This window comes from Mus caroli, chromosome 11 (assembly GCF_900094665.2).
Source record: "Mus caroli chromosome 11, CAROLI_EIJ_v1.1, whole genome shotgun sequence".
Classification (NCBI taxonomy): domain Eukaryota; kingdom Metazoa; phylum Chordata; class Mammalia; order Rodentia; family Muridae; genus Mus; species Mus caroli.
This window is the reverse complement of record NC_034580.1, coordinates 63,441,763-63,461,381: the sequence shown is the minus strand read 5'-3', so window position 1 is coordinate 63,461,381 and position 19,619 is coordinate 63,441,763. Positions and strand designations below refer to the sequence as shown.

The 19,619-nt window shown below is 42.3% G+C and overlaps 1 protein-coding gene across 1 annotated transcript in view; it reads right to left on the bottom strand.

Annotated features, from left to right (window-relative positions):
* Myh10 (myosin heavy chain 10) overlaps window positions 1-19,619 on the bottom strand; it is a 128,598-nt gene that overhangs the window by 83,434 nt on the left and 25,545 nt on the right. The window contains exons 3-4 of the mRNA XM_029483540.1: window positions 13,427-13,583; window positions 957-984 (exon numbers count right to left, since the gene is read on the bottom strand). Coding sequence (XP_029339400.1) covers window positions 957-984; window positions 13,427-13,583 — 185 coding nt within the window. The remainder of the gene's footprint in view (window positions 1-956; window positions 985-13,426; window positions 13,584-19,619) is intronic.

The following is a 19,619-nucleotide window of genomic DNA, read 5'->3' as shown; positions in this document are numbered from 1 at the left end:
CAGTCCTTTTAGCATCCTCCATCTTCTGTGGCTTCTATTCATCTCTCTCTCTCAGTGTCAGGAGGCCACAGACACCCAGAACACTCCCTGTCCCTTGGCAATGCCACCATCCCTTGGGTAGTTGTGAACTCTGCAGCTCTTCACAGCTCTTCCTCTCATTGCTCCTGAGTGCTGGTTATCCTGGGGTGTCCACACACAGCTACAGCACACACCTACAACATCCACACTGTGGTTCCTCCATTCTCTATTTCCAGCACAGGCCTCTCCCGAGTGCATTTCTACAAGTTAAAGGATGAGCACAGACAGACACACCCTATCTACATGTGGTGTAAAGCAGGTTTGGTATCTGCTACTCCAGTCTGCTCCCTTCCCACCATGTAGGGAGACAGCCTAATTCTACCAATAAATCTTTATTTTCTTGGGCACATAAACCACCAAGCCCCAGTAAACCTGGCTCTTAGACTGAATACCCCTAACACTCAACTGCTCCTCTGTAGGTTCATAACCATCTCCTGGCTTCCATCACCACGGCCTCCTAACTGATCTTCTCCAGCCCAGGGTCCACGTGCAGCCAAAGCCATCTTTCTACTGTGCACAGCGGATCACATCGTGCCCCTGGATACTGTTCTATCCAGTGCCACACAATGCACAGGCATGAGATGATCCGTAAATACTTATTGAGTAAAAATAAGATAGTGCTGAACTCTCCACCATTCTGTACTTAGACATATAAACTAAAAAGGTAAAATTTTCAAATTTAACGTATGAGATATGAGAAGTCTTGTCTGATAGCAAAACAGTAACATCAGATGTGAGTACCTTGAATATCCCTAGCCTTGACATAACTATGACATATAAATCACACTCTTGCTCAACTCCCTCCCCCTCCAAACACAAAGGCAGTTCTCTGCTTTCCAAAGGAATCAAACAATTTTGAACAGCCAACGTTTACTTACGTGCACAGAATCGACTGGTCCTCACGATCTACAAAACAAAAGAAAACAAACACAAAAGTGACCATTTGCCCAAGTTTACAATGTGTTATACAGTGCAGCTGCAGTGACAGATTATAAATTAGTAGCAATCCTCCTCTGAAGTCAAAGGTGAACCTGCTTGAACCTGATCACCGTCCTCACTCAGGTCAAGGTAATCAGCTTCCACTGCTGTGCCCCATGCTCTGCGGGCAACAGGACCCAGACTGGAAACACTGCTTCCTAGGTGATATCATGAATACCCTCAACTCGTCAGGACAGTTAATGTGAGGCCTACCCACTGCCTCAAGTCAAAATGAGCCACCTCTCCTTTAAACCATTTTTCTTAGGTATTTGTAACACTGACAAAAAGCTGACTGACAGAATCCAAACACAACAAAGCATACAGTAACACTCTACTATGTTTACATGATTATTCAATTTTTAATATTTCAAAGTGATTTAATGATTTAAGCATTCAGACTTTTCAAACAAAAAGAAAAAACCCAAATCCACATCTACATAGTTAATAGGATAAGATTTCTAATTACTTGCAAGTATTCTTATCCTATCGCACAGTGTGTGTATGTACATGTGGTCCTGGGGCCTGAACCCAGGACTTCATGTATGTCGGGCAAGTACTTACCCACTGAACTACATTCCGGCTGTTAGGTTTTTTTTTTTTTTTTTTAACAGAACTGAACAAGTCTGCTACGCTTTAAGAGGCACTGTGGGTCATAGGCCCTGGTACAGGCAGCTACTTTATTGCCTCCAATCTGTGCTCACTGTTTTTCTGGTAGATGCCACCAGGTACCCCCCCAAAACTAAACACATCTGTTCATATATTCTATATTAAACTAAGTTACACACAAAAAACCCTGCTACTGTGCTGGCCCCCACTCAAATCTTTCTTTCTTTCTTCTTTAAAACAGAATCTTTCAATGTAGCCTTGGCTCCTGGGACTTGCTATGTAGACTAGAATGGCCTTGAATTCACAAAGATCCACCTGCCTCTGCCTCCCAAGAGCTAGGATTAAAGGTGTGTGTCACTTGCCCACCTGGATCAAGACTTTTTCTGCATGGGGGCGGGAGGGAGGGCTTTTGAGACAGGGTTTCTCTGTGTAGTTCTGCTGTCCTGAAACTCAATCTGTAGGCCAGGCTGGCCTCGAACTCAGATCAACCTGCCTCTGCCTCCCAAGTGCTGAGATTAAAGGCTTCACAACTACACCCAGCTTCAAGACTATTTTTAAAATAGGTTTTAAAAAAATTCTTACAAATTGTACTTATATATGAGATGCAATGTGATATTTCAGTACGTATAACATATCATGATATGACCAGGGCGCCAGGTATATCCATCAGTCCATCAGCTTGGCTATCGCTGCTTCTCTTGGAAAGCATTCACAATCTTGTCTATCAGTTATTCTATAACCTACAACTGTCAACCATGGTCACTGACTACGCTATGAACTTTAAAGTGATTTCTCCTATCCTGCACTACTGTACTGGGGGACACTCTCCACCTCACGCTCAGTACTCAGTGTTTGTTGCTGTTGTTTTAACGCTAGACTCAGCCCGTAAGCTGGTCCTGGACTTGTGACTCTCTTGTAGCCACCTGGTGAGTACCAGAAGTACAGGTGTGTACCAGCATGCCTGGCTCAATAGTTAATTCTTACTGTTACCTAACGATCCTGTTAGCTTTTACCCTGGCTGCCACACACAACACTGACATTAGAGATTCGATGTCTGTCCCAGCAGTCCCACAACAACGCAGGCTCCACCTCTGAGGCCCTGCTGGCTTACTGGAGTTCTATGTGCACTAGAAACCTTCCCTAGGGTCCCCACCACTTCTTCCCGCAGGCATATACTGGCCTAGACAAGCAGCACTGCCATTTGCTCCCCCAGAGCTTTGCTTGCATTGTCAGCCGTGGCAGGCTATTGGGGTTTTTAAGTCCACTGGAAGAAATCTGGCACCGGACACCATGTTGGTACTGGTGACGCTGGAACTGTAGTGTAATCTTTGTTCCAGGCTGTTTGCACCAACCACCTGCAGTGACCACTGCTCCTTGTGGCTCTTCACCCATGAATTCATGATTTTCAGGAAGAGTGTATTTCTCTTCTACTTCTACTTATCTCTAATATTCTAAAAGTCTAGAAGAAGAAAGATGGGGTGATGTAAAAATGGGGAAATTTATGACAAAGGAATTAAAAACCGCTTGTAAGACAGAACAGAAACACAGTTTACCAAGCCTCATCTACTGCTTTGTTGTTATATTTTGTTTTGTTTTGTTTTGAGACAGGTCTTTAGGTTATCCCTGGCTTTCTGGAACTCTCTATGTAGAGCAGATTAGCCTCCAACTCAGAGATCTGCCTGCTTACTCTCATATGTGAGCCTTCAGACCCTTGAACTCTCTGATCGAATTCTACACAACACCATGATACCAAGTTTTAAAAACAACTTTCTTGAGAAGGGGTATTTATTTTTTAACATTAAGGAAACTAAAACACTAGGCTAGGGGTGTCACTCAGTGGAACTGTGTTTGCCAAGCATATATGAGTGCCCTAAGCTCAAGAATTCAACAGCCAGTACAAAAAAGAAAAGAAAAAAAGAAGAGAAATGTAAGGAAAGACAGAAAAAAAAAATCAAAACCAAAAAAAACCCAAAAAACCAAAACCTACACCAAACTATACACACACACAAAATAAGCAGTCTCCTAATGCATCCATAAAAGCGCTCTCCCTGGATCTGTAACACCCACCACTGTCTGAAGTGAAGACCTCCACGATGCTCATGGAGACCTCTCCCCTCCCCATACGGACATTCATCCTCCAGCAGCAATAACAACGAAGGCTCTTCTACCCAGACTCATGCACTGCTGTCTCTCTGACCTTGTACTGCTTTTGAGTTTCTCTCAGTCTCTCTAATAGTACCTAGAGGAACAGGCCTGAGATCTCCAAGACCCTTCCAAGTCTATGACACCGTCCTCTCAATCCTGACCTCTGGGTTCAGTTTCACTGACTCCTCCTTTCCTAAACTGCCAAGAGAGGCACCATGACTGTGCACAAGGACGCTCCAACTCCGAAAACCCATAAATGTATCTAGACAGTGACATTTATAGTGAAAAGAAACTCAGTTAAAAAAAATCCAACCAGCCATCTAACGAGGAGACACGTGTGCTAGCACAGCCAGCCCAGTGTTTTCCAAAGTGCCTTCCAAAAACCACAGGAGGAGACACTCAGTATAGCTGACATAAGCCACACGCCCAGCAGTGGGAATGTTCAAATCAACAATCGCAGCCCCCATTATAAAAGCCTAGGAGAGAGCAAATGAAACCCCAAGAGAGGAAACAATAAAGAACAGAAAGTATCACGGTGGAAAATAGAGATTGGGGGTGGGGGGCTTACTTTAAAAAGAAAAAAAAAAAAAGCAAACCATAACCCAAAGAGCCCTACTATAACTATCAAAACAGTGAGTGTGAAATTAAAATCCTTCCTATAAAAAAGCAAATTTTAGGAAACATTTAAAATTGATACAAAACCAACTTTCTATGGTCTTCAGAAAATAAAGAGGGAGAAACAGTTCCCAGTCTACTCTAAGAGACAAGGCTTACTTCAGCCAGATGCTAAACCTGGAAGAAAATGTAACAGAAAACATGTATCTCATCAATAAACACACAAAAAAATCTTAACAAAGCAAGAGCAAATAGTACCCAGTAATCTGCATAACAAGTCGTGTAGCAGGTAAGTAGTGCTTATCCTCAATCTAATGCACTTGTTAAAACATTAAGAAAAATCACGTCATCACCGAATAGAGGTAGAAAAAATATTTGGAAAAAAAAATCCATTTGCGATGTTAAAGAGGAAAAAAAAAAAAAAGAAAAAGAAAAAAGAACTGCTTAACAAAGCAGAACACAGAGGACTCAGTCTGTAAAGGGTATGTACCTGACACTACAGCCCCGATCATCTTTGTGAGTGTTGTACATCTAAGATGGTGAAGAAGGCAAGAAAGGATAGTGGTCCTCATTTTAACACGGAAAAGCAAAAAGGAATAAAAGTTAAAGGCACAGAAAGAATAGTGTTTCTATTTGAGGAAAGATGATTGTCTAGTCTAAAACCCCAGAGAATCTTCAAAAACAAATTACATACCTACCCAGAGTAAAGCAGTTTTAAAAAAACTTTTTAAAAGGTCAGTAGAGGGCTAATGTGGTGGCTCAGAGGGCAGAACTGCCTGCCTGCTAGCCTGATGACCTGGTTTGATCCCTGCAACCCAAATAAGGTGGACGACAGAATCAGCTCACACAAGCTGGCCTCTGACTTTCACAGGTGCATTCACAGTTACATATACACATGTACACACTAAAATTTCAATTGTCAATGTATATTAACTTGAAATCCTATTTCCATATATTAATAAAGAAGTTCCATTTAAAAATACAAAATACACCCAATGTTTCACTTTACTAAGGTATTTGTTATGCTTACATGTTAGTCCAATGAATCATGAGCACTATGACTACAAAAAACAACTCAACAGATCAGAGGACATCTGTGTCATGGAAAGACAACCATGCTCATGGGCCAGAGGACGCGCACTGTCAGTTCTGCATTACCTGACCTATAGGGTCAATGCTGGGCTTTTTAAGAGCAACAATGGGAGATGAAATCAGATGTTATCTGATGTCAAAGTCTATTGCATGGCTACTGTTAGGCAAGCCAAAATGATAATGATAAGTTAGACATTTAGATCAAAGGACATCTTAAGTGAGACCTTCAGTGATTTTCAACAAAGATCAAAGGCAGTAGAGAAATAGTCTCCATCAGTAGTGCTAAACCAACCAAGAAACACATGCAAAAAAGAGAAAGAAAAGAAAAAAGATAAACCAATAACTCAAAATAGATCAGATCAGAAGAAAACCTGCAAATCATTTCTCTAATAAAGGATGTGTTATTTACAAATAACAAAGTTTTCCAGATTGAGTAATAAGAAAAATAGGTATGTTTTCTGCACATGTACCTATACACCAGAAGAGGGCATCTGATCCCATTACAGATGGTTGTGAGCCACCATGTGGTTGCTGGGAATTGACTCAGGACCTCTGGAAGAGCTGTCAGTGCTCTTATCCATTGAGCTATCTCCCCTACCCCTCTTTTTTTCTTATTTTTTGCTTTAAACTGTACTTGAAATGGGTGTTTCCTTTTAGGTTGTGCTTTAGGTTAAGGTTCTGCTCATTCTCAAACGTTTATTATTTGGTCATTTGGGGTGTCCTTCTTATAATGGCATATATTTGCTGCTAGGCTGTCTCTTCCCTATATATAAGTGTTAGAGGTACAAATATGGCTGGTGTACTTAGTGTCACGTGTTTTCAGACTTATTAAACCTCTTGTCTTTAATTCTCCTGAGAAAGGAAATTGGCATTTGGTTTCTCCGTTTATTTTGAAAGTTTCAAGTGCCGTTTTGAAGTACAGCAGTTCTTTCTTAAGGTGCTCAGGACTCTCACAGGACAGAGCACTCAGTAGAACTCTTCAGTATGACATCTACCCAGAAGAGCACCCACCCTCGGGGGTTTCTAGGATTTGTCAGGAAGCAACTGGGGCTATCCTCCATTCACAGCAAATATGATGTCTACAGTTGAAGTTAGGTTCAGATTCTGCCTCCCAGGCAGAAATAAGACTCAGACTATACTTACAAATACCTTGGTCATATAGTTAGCTAGGTTCTACTCTGACTAGGTCATAACTAAAGATAAGCATTTATTTTAATCTACACTCTGCCCTGGGGCTGGCTACCTGTGCTCAGGTATTGTGCATCCATGCGCCCTCCCCTCGTTTCAGGCTCTGCTCCTCCTCCCCGTCTCCCCCAGAATGCTTTCTCCTCCTGAGCTGGGGGGGGGGGGGTAGCCAGGCCAGTAGTTAGAAAGGTAACTTAGGGATTACCCCTCAAGAATTGTCAAAGCTAAATAAAATAATCATAGTCTGAGTCTCATTTATTAGTAAGCTAGTTGGGGATAAGCTTAAATTGATTGCACTACAGTCTATCACTCAAAATACAACCAACCTAGATACTCAAATGGAATTCCTAGAGCTCCCGAGGTTAGTCTGTACCAAGCAGTGGTCTAAATTCACTCAGAACAGGAGTCAGCAAGGCCTTGAATGTAATAGTTTGTCTCTAAAACTGTCCAGGCCTTGTGATTTAGACATGAAGATGGCTTTTCACGTCCCAGTCCCTTCAGTACCCTGCTCCAGGGCATTCCTCTGGCTAGGCATGACGGGTCAAGTGGATCTTTGTAATGGGGCCACAGCCTTTATCATTCCTGGTGGACCTTCTGGGCACCCTGGCTGAGCCTCTATTTTACCGTGTGCACTCAGAGTCTGCTCATAGTTTTCCTTAGAGTTCAACAACAGGATGCACTTTGTTCCAGCGCAGGAGCCTTTTTATATGGTTCCCTCTGGCTTAGGTTCACTTTACTGCTATGCTTTTTGAAGAAAGCTTTTTATTGTAAATGAAACACAGAACAGCTCACTTGATAGTGCCCAGGCCCACAAATGGTCATAAAATATCTTCTGTCTCCCTTGTGAGGTAAAATGCCTAACTCTTATAAATTTTTATTGACTAATGAAACTAGAACTGTGTTTCTAAAAGTGACTTTTGCCTCAACTCTTCCATCAAAAAATTATTTTATTTTTCTTTTATGTACCTTGGTGTTTTGTCTGTATGTGTATACGTGTGTGTATATGTGTGAGTATTAGATCTCTGGAACTGTAGTTATAGTTATAGTTATAGTTATAGTTATAGTTATAGTTATAGTTTGTGAGCTGTCATGTGGGTGTTGGGAATTGAACACAGGTCCTCTGGAAGAGCAGCCAGTGCTCTCAACTGCTGAGTCATCTCTCCAGTCCATCTCTTAGATAGATAGATAGATAGATAGATAGATAGATAGATAGATAGATAGATAGACAGATAGATAGATATGCATGATATTTTGTTGTGGTCAAGAATCTACAGTATACTTCCTGATGTCACTTCTGCAACCAAAGCCCATACAGATAAGCGATTAACACTGAGATAACAAGAACTCAGTATGCACACTCTCACAACAGCCGAGGCACTGGAACCCTTCTGAGCGGTAGTACTTTGCTCACTACACTGTGGTCAGAGGATGTGGCCTGTCATTTCTTCTTTTAGGAACTGAGGTTTTTATTGGTGGCCTGCTTCAGAATTTGCTCCAAGTTCCAAACTGTGCTTCTCGCTTGACAGGCAGCTGCCTTTCACACTTAGTTTTTTATTCCCACTTGCTAACTGTTAAATCCCATCTTAATGCTAAAGTCTGAGAAGAATGTGGCGTTTCCCTCTATAACCACGGCTCCCATTCTTTCTGTATTCCCCAACGGTATCAGTTTAACTATCTGAAGCAATGATAACGGTGTAGACAGAGCTGTCACCTCTCTCTCTGGACCTATGCCCACTATTTCTCCATGCACTCGTTCCCCTTCCTTCTTGCTCTCAAACAGAGCCTATTCTTAAGGTCCTTGAGAAAACAGAACATCTTCAAGTTTCTACCATGGACCACAGTGACCTGCCTGCCTAACCACTGACAATGTTCAAAGATCTGAGAGTGAAAAGGAGGAGGAAACGTGATAATAAATACTTTAAGCAAAGAGAAAGGATGAGCACAATTTACAGCTGTTGGGAAGCTGTCGAAAGCAAGGCAGCGCGTAGTGACTCAGGAGAGATGAAGGGGTGGCAGGACTAGCCTTGGATCGCAACAGACACAACAGGAGATGGCTTGTACATCTAGTGGGGACAATCAGCTCACTGGTGACTTCTATTTTCTCAGAAATGAGAAATCACTTGGTATACGGGAAACTGAAGGTCATGTAAGGAGCCAGAGGTCTGAAGCACACAGGGCCCCCAAACTGTCATGACAGAGACTGTCAATCATCTCTCTCCAGGTAGAGCTGGCACGTTGTCCTAAGGGCAGAGTCACTTCAGTCATGAATTTCCAGCAAGGTCAGTCTGTTCACTTGTATGAACATGACTCCCAGAGAGCCAGCAGCCCAAGTGAGAATGCCAAGAGGTACAGACAGCCCAATTCATTCAGCAGGAGAATTCTGGTAAACAGGTGTAACAAAGGCGGGTATGAGAAGACCGATGCTGGAAGGAGAGAACATGAGCCACACTGAGGGACAGCTACACAGGGACCCACAGGAAGCAAGCATAGATTTTAGTCTTCCTAGAAGGACAATGTAATAGAATAGAATGAAAAACCTGGTGATTCAATAAGATGAAAACATCTGCAATGTCACCTCAGAAATTGGTGGCACAAGTTAGATGAAGCCTTTTCATTGGGGGAGGAGGTCATGTAAAACTCTGTGTCTCCTATCATAGGGTCACAACAAAGCTTGAAGAATGAGGGGAACCAAGAAGAGAGCTTTGAGGGGAGGGGGAAGGACACAGCTTTCCCAGGGTACAGAAGAAAAAGTTTAGTAGAGATACAAGACAAGTTAAGGACACAACTCCCATCTTCTAGAACACAGGATTTCAATTGTAGGGTACCTTCAATGAGTGGGCTCAGATGACATTTTCAAGGAAAATGTCCAGGAACCAATTAAATCCTGGAAGAAAAATCAAGACACACTGAGCAGAACATCTGGGTAAGCTGGCTCATCAGAGACTGGGAGTTACCTGAAGCAAAATGAAAAGGGAAGCAGAAAGATAAGGAGTTCAAAGCCATCCCTGGCTACACTGAGTGCAAGGACAATCTGGGCTCCATTAGCCTGCCAGGGAAGGAAGGAGAGGGGACAGCCAACACAGATTCAAATACAACTAAGCTACCCAGCAGAACGAGACATTTGGGTTTCATTCTAAGACTCCAAGAAAGCAGCATGCACTTAAATCTTTATGTACACCAAAAAGGAGCCTCTGAGGCCGCTGTGCAGCTGGATCAGGAGCTCTGCAGCAGTGCTGGCCAAAGGAGACGGCGTCAGGAACAAAGGAAGGGGAGCCAGATGACAGAGAGCCTGTACAGAAGGCGGGCCAACTGACCTCAGAGGATTATATACACAGAGAGTCCTCGGTGCTTTGGCCTTTGGTTTCTGAGTCTCAGCACTACAAATGAGAGGTCTGATAATAAAGATTCCTGTCCATGAAGATCCTCTGACCTTGGCCTGTCTGTCACACTATGTAAGATGAGGTATATAACACCTCCCTGTTCAATATCCTGTCTGGCAGATCTAAGTCTTTTCTTTAGCTCAGGTAGGTATATTTCTCCAAATTATCATTTCTATCATAGAACCTAAAAAAGACTCCATGTCTCCACCTCTTGCTCACAAGTTCCCTTGCATCTTTCTTATTTGCATCTAGTCTTCAGATCAACTGCTTTAATCTCTGGCTGTGCCAATATTGCTGTCCCAAGCTTCTACTAAACGTGACTTTTTTGCAATTGAATTCACAACCAAGAGCTCTGCTTCTGCCCATTCATTCAACAAATATTTATTGAGCAACTAGTATGTGCTACGTACACTCTGCATTTTACTAACATGGTATCCATTAGACTCCAAACCTAAGGAAAAAAAAAAAACAAGGTTTGTTTTTGTTGTTGTTTTTTAAATTTATTTATTTTTATTTTATGTGTATAGATAAATGTTTTGCCTGTGTGTATGTGGGGCACCATGTGCATGCAGTGCCCATGGAGAGGGCATCATGTGGGTGCTGGGATTTGGACTTGGTTTCTTTGAAAGAGCAGTCAGCATTCTTAACCACTAAGCCACCTCTCTGGCCCTTACATTTCTTTTTTTGTTTTTGTTTTTGTTTTTCGAGACAGGGTTTCTCTGTGTAGTTCTGGCTGTCCTGGAACTTGCTCTGTAGACCAGGCTGGCCTTGAACTCAGAAATCCTCCTGCCTCTGCCTCCCAAAACAAAACCTTTTACCATTTCTGTCAGTAAATCTGATGTTGCAAAACATGTGCCCAGAATAGTTATACAAGACATAAAACTAGGATATTTAACTGATGAAAAAATCCAGAATTTTAAAAGATCTAGACAGACTAAATGGGGGACTGATTATGACATAAAAGTTGAGAGGTATTCTATGTTCTGAATTATCCACATGGTCCCCTCTGAGGCTCTCTGTCCACATGGTATATGGGCCTAACCTGATAGGCTGGTGTGAGTGTTACTGGCCCTCTCTCCTGTGTCCTGCACTATATAAGCATCCCACGTGGTGTGGGTAAGAATGTTTCTAGTAGCCAGCCACCACATGTGGAAGCTCAAGCCCATGATAGGCATCCAGGGGATGGAGCAGGAAGACTGTGAGTTTCAGGTCACCCTGGGCTACAAAGAGACCTGATTTCAAAACCAAAACACAGAAAATATGTCAGGTTTTAATTCTATCACACTTTTAACAACCTACATGTTCTTGGTCAAGTTATTTAATTTCTTTGTGCCTCAGTATAATAGGAATAAATACAAATACATATTATAATTTAAAACACAAATTATTACGGCCAATAGCAACTTTCAATGAGCTGTCCTTTCTAGCATTAGTAATGATAACAATATCATATGCTCTCAGACCACATATTCCTCATATCTTCCTCTTCTATATTTGTCAAGCTGACTTGGAAACAATTCACAAGACATAACATCTATTTTTGTAAGCTGGTGTAGTAGAGTCAACTCTCCTTTCTGCCTGGGAAGATTTAAAATTTCAACTTCTTTTCTCAGATGTACTTCTACCAGACTCATATCACCCACCAACTTTGCAGGCACACAGCCTGCATCCTCACATATATGGGTAGGCATGCTAATTAGGACACACCCCTCTGGTACACACCCGAGCAGCCCAGGCAACTCACACATCTGTCAGCAGCTCCAGTACTACCTAGCAAGGGTCACACAGGGGGTTATGGGATGGTGTGAGCCTCAACTGTCTGACGAACTCTCCACTGTGCTTCTGTCTGCTGCTAAGTCCAAACTAATAGTGCATTTATATTCATATTGCTTTAAACTGATCTCGATATATTAAATAACAACAGGTTCTACACTCTTTCCTGGTATGCACATTATGCTCAAAAGACTGCAATATTTTCTCCTTTTAAAAGAAATTAGAATCATGTATAGGAGAACCTATCCCCAGCCTATTCAACAGTTCTCCTGGGAACTTTCCTTTTCTATAGTAATCCAGCCATAGAGAGGCAACAGTGTCAGCTGAAACAAGGGATCCCAGACTCAGTTAAAGGGGTATTCTTTGAATTCTCATCTCACAAGACACTCTACATGGTCAGACTTTAAAAAAAAAAAAGGCTTCCATAAATCATCGTTCAAAGTCAGGGTTCAAATGAAGGACTCAACAAATCTATAACTCATTTTGATCCAAACGTAAAAGCTTTTAATGTCAACCAATCAAAACATTTTAAAACTTTTCTCATCTCTTTATTTGCATTTAAACTAGAAGTAAGATTCTATAATGTGATGTGTCCATCTTTCCTTTACTCTTATTGGTTTCATATTTATTTAGAAGTACTACAGACTGAACCTAGGGCCTGTACATGCGAAGCAGGAAGCCTGCCTACCCCTTAGCCATATCCCCAACAGTGTCTCAGTAATTTACCCAGGCTGGCCTTGAACTTATTCTGTCTCCAGGCAGGTCTTGGTCTTATGTTCTTCCTATACAGCTGGAATCATAGGCCTGCACTACAGGCTCAGTTAGATTTCATTCCATATTACTTTGCAGCGCTGGATATGGATTGAACCCTGGGCTTCACCATGCTAAACTAATGCTCTACTGCTACACCCCGTCCCCATCCAGCCCTTTCCTATTGGTTTTAAAGCCGCATACCATGGAGTGTTATGTGTGCTAGCTTATGGTAGAATCGAACATGTACTGAAAACTTGATGCTTCCAAATAGTAAAAAGTCCATGAAATATTGCTATGAAGCAGCAATTGTACTTTAGTTCCCATAAAAAACAACCTCATCAGCCGGGCGTGGTGGCGCACACCTTTAATCCCAGCACTCAGGAGGCAGAGGCAGGGGGGGATTTCTGAGTTCGAGGCCAGCCTGGTCTACAGAGTGAGTTCCAGGTCAGCCAGGGGCTATACAGAGAAACCCTGTCTCGAAAAACAAACAAAACAACAAAAAAAAAACCAGCCTCATCATCCATTTTAATCATAAGTTAGTAACTTTTCAACAATAAACATTTTATTTACTGACTGATTGACTGATTAATTGATTAAGACAAGCTTTCACTGTGTAACCCTAACAAGGAACTTGCTAAGTGGACCAGGCTGGTCTCGAACTCAGAGATGCACCTGCCTCTCTCTTCCTTTTAAGTATCACCATGCCTGGCACACTTTTTAAGTTTTAAAAGGAATATTAAACCATTTTGTAGGTCAGACTAAGACATTAAAAAACAGGACCTAATAAATTCCAAGCATTTCTTATTCTCATATTTGTTTACCTTGAAGCATGCATCTGTAAGCAGACTCTGATATGGCATAGATGTGTGGTGGCATCTCATGGCGTTTCTTCCCTCTATACATTTCAATAATATTCTCAGAGTAAATTGGAAGGTTCTTGTAAGGATTTATCACCACACAGAAGAGTCCAGAGTAAGTCTAGAATAAAAATGAATACAGAATTAAGAAACAGGAAAGTCAAAACAAAGTCTGTATTTCTCACTCAGATACAACCATAAGCCAAAAACAACATGGTAATTTAAATAAGAGATCTTTATTCTTCAGACAACTCATCTTATCTCCCAAATTAAGTCATCTCACCTGGACAATTTCCTACAAAGTCCACATAGTTTAACAGCATTTACTTAGGGCACCTCCTGAAATCAATTCTGTGAATGACCCTCCCCTGTAAAATGCACACACCACACAGTTCACAACTTCAACAGCTCACAGCCATATCATCAGCCTTTGCTGTTCCCAGTTAATCTCTCATAAACACACAAGTTAAAAAAAACTTGTTAATGTTGTTTAGACTCCAAGTTACAGTTAATCTTTAAGAAAATACCATTTGCTAAGTTTGGGTAAAATGCCAAGGAAGAATACTCCCAACTTATCTGAAATGTGATTAAAATATCCCTTTAAAATGTTCTTTGTATGTTTAATCCTAGGGGTTTGAATGTTTTGCTTGCACATTTGTATACGCGCCATGTGGATTCCTGGTGCCCATGGAGGTCAGAAGAGGGCATCAGATTTCTTGGAACTACAGTTAAGATAGTTGTGAGCAAACGGATGGATGCTGGAAATCAAACCTGAAGAGCAACACATGCTCTACACCGCGGAGCCCCCAAATTCTCAAACATCTGCATAAAGCCAAATTTCTTTCAAGTAACTTCACAACAAATAGAATACAGAAGCAAATATGAGACTCCAACTCTTTTGCTAAGATATCGAAGGGGTTACAAAAAAAAAAAAAAGTATTTACTTTCAGCTCTTTTGGTATTAAAATTTTTTCATAAAAAATAACTGTTGTTAACTTTATATGGGTTTATCACTTTAAAATGTGATAATAAACATTAAGTTTTGTACTTTTAAGTATGGTCAACATTGTTACAATAACCCAAATACTCCTCAGTAATTTATGGCCTGGATTACAAGACTTCAGGGGACCTTCCTGATCACATGGTAGCCTTCATTCAGAAATGACACTAGGGCTGAAGACATGGCTCAGTGGTTAAGAGCACTGGCTGCTCTTGCAGAAGACATAGTTTCAATTCGAAGTACCCACGTGGTGACTCACAACGATCTATAATTCGAGTCTGAAGTCCTTCCTCAGGCACTCAGCCCACACGTGGTGTACATAAATACCATCAGGCAAAATACTCTCCTCCACATGAAATAATAAAATAGCATACATTTCAAAAAAGAAGAAAAAAATGGCATGCTAGACACTTCTCTTCATCTTTTCAGACCGACTTCTGACAATATTCTATAAAACTCACTATTGAAAAAAAACAAAGATAGGAAAGCCTGCTGGCTCCAGATATGTTCCCTGCTCCAGATGTGCCAGGCCACTGGGGACTGTGGCATTTGGAAAGGACACTCTTTTTGGCTGTATATGAGACAGACCTTTTAGTTGGTTAGCCCAAATAACCAGCAACATGATGCTACGAAGAGCCAGAGAGATGAGTAAGTGGTTAAGAGCACTGACCCTTCCAGTTCTCAGCGCCCACATAACAGCTCACAACGGTCTGTCACTCCAGTTCCAGGGGATCTAACACCCTCTTCTGGCCTCCACGGCACCAGGCAAGCACATGGTGCACATGCATAAAACACACAGCCAAAACACCCATACACATAAAATAAAGACACACAAATCTCTTAAAGAAGATGGGGGTGGCTGGCAGATTAGGAGTGTTGCTGAAGCTCTGTGGCCAGCTCCCCTGGGACAGCTGAGGGGACTGTAATGAACAGCTGTGTTCATAAGGCCTGAATCCTTGGCAATTGCTGTAGAAAGCCCTCTAGGGACCACTCTGCTTTGAATGCAGCAGTTACTAATTCTAAAACAAGAGGAAAGCTTGCCAAGACAATCCAAGTGACCAGACCATCTCTGTCACTGCTCTCTGGCTTTCCTTGAGGCTCTAATGCACTCTGAGAAGTGGGAAGCCAGTGAGATGGCCCCTGACTGGAGGCCACTGGTATGACTTCATCTGACCTCATGAGGTTGCCTCAGACTGGATGGATCCATGGCTTGCCACTCTTGCTACCTCAGACTCCTGGCCTTGTTTGCCTAGACTCCGGCAACTTTAGCTTGCTCCTGGCCTTCCCAGACCACCCTCTTCCACTTTCTTCCAGGCAAGTCTTCCAATAATTAATCCAGTCTCAGATGACAAAAAACAAGCAAAGATAATAAAAATGACTTTACAGCAACAGAATAGCTACTGCACTATGAGGTGACTTTAGACCATGTATTCCAAAAAGCTGGAAGGAATTATGAGTATGACACATGTTTGTGACAGCTACAGTTGACATACACAAAGTATGCATAGATGGAAACATCATTGTGCTTTTAAAGTGCCCACTACAAAATAGACTTAATTTTACAAGTATTTTATTAAGGATGAACAAAAAAAGTCAGACTCAATTGTTAACAGGTTTATGTTATAACAGTAATAAGTTATAACCACATATTAATGAATTCTTAAATACAACATAATTTTTCAGTCAAAAGTTAGGTCATAGCCTGGCAAGATACTACAGCATCTGCACTTCAGGGAGTTTTGTTGTTGTTATTGTTTTGTTTTTTTGTTTTGTTTTGTTTTTATACAGGGTTTCTCTGTGTAACAAGCCCTGGCTGTCCTGGACTTGCTTTGTAGACCAGGCTGGCCTTGAACTCAGAAATCCACCTGCCTCTGCCTCTGCTGCCTCTGCCTCTGCCTCTGCCTCTCTGCCTCTGCCTCTGCCTCTGCCTCCTCTGCCTCCTCTGCCTCCTCTGCCTCTGCCTCTGCCTCTGCCTCTGCCTCTGCCTCTGCCTCCCAAATGCTTGGAATTTAAGGCGTGCGCCACTGCATGTGGCCTTGCACTTTATGTTTTTAAGAGGTAAATAATTATAGAATGAAAAACAACAAAACCTTCAAAGCTAAAATACACAAATCAGGAGCCACACTCTGCACTGTGGCTGGCAGAGGTGAGCCATTGGACCAGGACACATATTTAATCAGACCAAGTCCAACATGTCTTAGGCAGTTTTCTGAGGACAAGGATTACAAAGTCTCACAAATATGAATTAAGTCATCAAAAAGAAAACATTAAATAATCATTAGCATCTCATGCTTGCCAAGGACAATGTAACAAATGCTAAACAGAAATCTTATTAAAGTATTAACTTCTGAGTACCTAAAAAAAATTAGATAGTTGAATTAATTAAAACTGTACCTCTTCTGTCTTCGCTAGACATGTGGGTCTGCAAGTTCAAATAAATTTTTAAGTATTTGAATGTATACACAAGGTAGTAAGCACCTTCGAGAAGCACAAGTTCTAGGTGTGAAAACAGCAGGCACAAACTAAACAAGCCAAGCACCTCGCAAAGCTGCAGGATGCGGCCGAGAAAGGTAAACAGGTGTAATGAGAATGGAGAGTGCTCTGGCCAGAACGCCCAGCAGAGACCAGCCACCAAGAGCCACTGCATCCTGTCTAAAGCTCTGAGACATAACAGCCCCAGATGGTCTTTGATGTTGTTCTTCTCTGAGAGGCAGTTAGGGCCACAGGAGGGATAAAGAATTCCTACAAAGGCAGTGCAAGCCAAGACTCTTACAAGGCAGACTGAGAAAACTGGCACCGCGGAAGACGGTTAGGACAATGTGGGAAAAGTCGACAGTCACCCTGAACAATTTAGTTTCTGTCCTCTATAGGTGGCAAAGAGTGGCTTGGGGAAAGAAACAAACACTAAGTACAAATCTGGCAGCCATCTGGAACAGCGATTAAAGGAGCTGGAGGGAGGAAACCAGCAGATACAGGAGGTTGCTGGTCAGTCCCGGCACAATGGCTCAGCCTAGATGACAGAAGGAGAAACAGTCCAGAGATGGACAGGTCATGGAGAAGCTGGACACAGGCCTCCCAGGAGATATTAAGAAATCCACAGGAAGAACACTAAAGGCCCCAGTCAGATTCACGCTTGAGTAACTGGAAGGGTTACTGAGACAAGAGAAAGAGAACGGGCTTTGTGAGGAAAAGACACTGCATTCCCTCTTAATGTACCGAGACTGTGGGACTGCAGACAAGTCAAGTGGGATACTTATGAACAGTTAGACTTATTAAATTGCTAGAGCCACAGGAAAATCCTGAAGAACTGAGAAGGCCTGAGGGGAAAGTCTGTGTAATAACATGACTGCACATTTTTTCTAAGAGAGAGATATACAAATATTGCACACACAAAAATTCACAATTTTGTAGGTATGTTTATATGATGCAATGTAACGCTTCCAGGCTCCTGTCTCTGCTGATCACTGCCTGGAATACCGCCCTCTCTGTAGACCACTCCAGGAAATGTTGCCCCTCATCTTTTAAGTGTCAGGCCAGTGTTTAAGGAAGCAGGGCTTCGTGTATGCATTGTTTCAGAGGATCAAAGGACTAGAGAACTAGGAAGTGGAAGCAGGTGCAGAGGCTGATGCCAGGAAGCAGAAACTCAACAGTCCCCCATCAGGACAGGGCGTTGACTAGGGAACATCAGATCATCCTCTATCCTAACTGTGCTCTCAGAAGAAATCAGTCCAAAGGAAAGCAGCATGGGGGTGGGGGCGGGGCCGGAGCACATGCGGGGATGGAGGGCAGTTTACCTATATATAAGCATCTATATAAGCACCATACCTACATAAAAGTTAGTGTAGAAAGTCCACAAATAAGCCACGAGAGAACTTATGTGGTAGAGTGTGGTGTGACAGTCTCCACAGTGTCAGAAACAACAGTGGCCAAGGCAACGAAAGACTAAGAACTCAAGTGAGTAGGGCACGTCCCAGTATACAGGAGACAGAGGCAGGAGGATGCCAAGAGTTCAAGGCCAGTCTGGACTCTGCAGTGGGTTTTGGGCCAATCTAAGCTCCACAGGGAGACCTTATGTGATGCTAACCTTGTGACTGGATTTTGAGTCACGCAGGAGATACACCTATGGCATTCCTGTGAAGGTAAGGATAGAAGAGCCACCTTGAATGTGGCCAGCACCATGCTGTGGGCTGAGTCCTGACAGAGTGAAGAGGAAAAAGGGCAGCCTTCATCTCTCTCTGCTTCCTGAGGGCAAGCATTATGCCTCACTCCTTCCACCATGCCCCTCCCGTGTTCAAACTATGAGCCAACTAAGTCCTTCCTCCCGAAAGACACTTCTTGTTGGGTATTCTGTCACAGCACCAGGGCGAGTTACTAATGTTCCTGGTCTCAGACCCAGAGACAGGATGGAGACCAGGTGATCAGACAGCCACACTTACTCCAAGGCACTCTTCTTATAGGAACACAGGTCATAAGGAAAATAATACATGAAAAACAATTTACACAGGTAAAACTAATAACAATACAGAGAGCAACTGATGTGGATGACAAAGAAAGATAACTCCATTATCAACCATTATTGCTGGGGTGGGGGAGACCAGGCATACAAAGCAATAGGTGTGGCTAAGGTCACATCTCACTGTTCTATTAGTCTGTTATTTATTTGTTTGTTTACACAATTGGGGGAGATTAAAACTTTTTTTAAAAAAAGATAACAAAAAACAAACGAGTCAGTCATGGTGGCGTTCACCTCTAGTCCCACCACTAACGATGCAGAGGCAAGTGGATCTCTATGAGTTGGAGGGCCAGTCTGTTCTACAAAGTAAAAGTTCAAGGACAGGCAGGGCTACATAGAGGGATCCTCCTTAACTTGAACAAACCAAAAAACAAACGAAAAAAGTTGAATTGAGATGGCTTGAAAAACTCTTTATGTTAAAAAATTTTAGGTGTAAAAACAAACAAACAAACAAACCCATAAACACACACACGTACCTGGAGCCACCATGGCAGGGAAGGAAATATCCTCAAAGACACTTGGGTCCCTCTCCAGCCATCAGACAACAGACCCCAAAGAACAAAAATTTCCCCGGGAACCCCATTGCCCTAGTTAGGGTTGCTGTGCTGTGCTGTGATCTAACACCATGACTGTGCTGTGCTGTG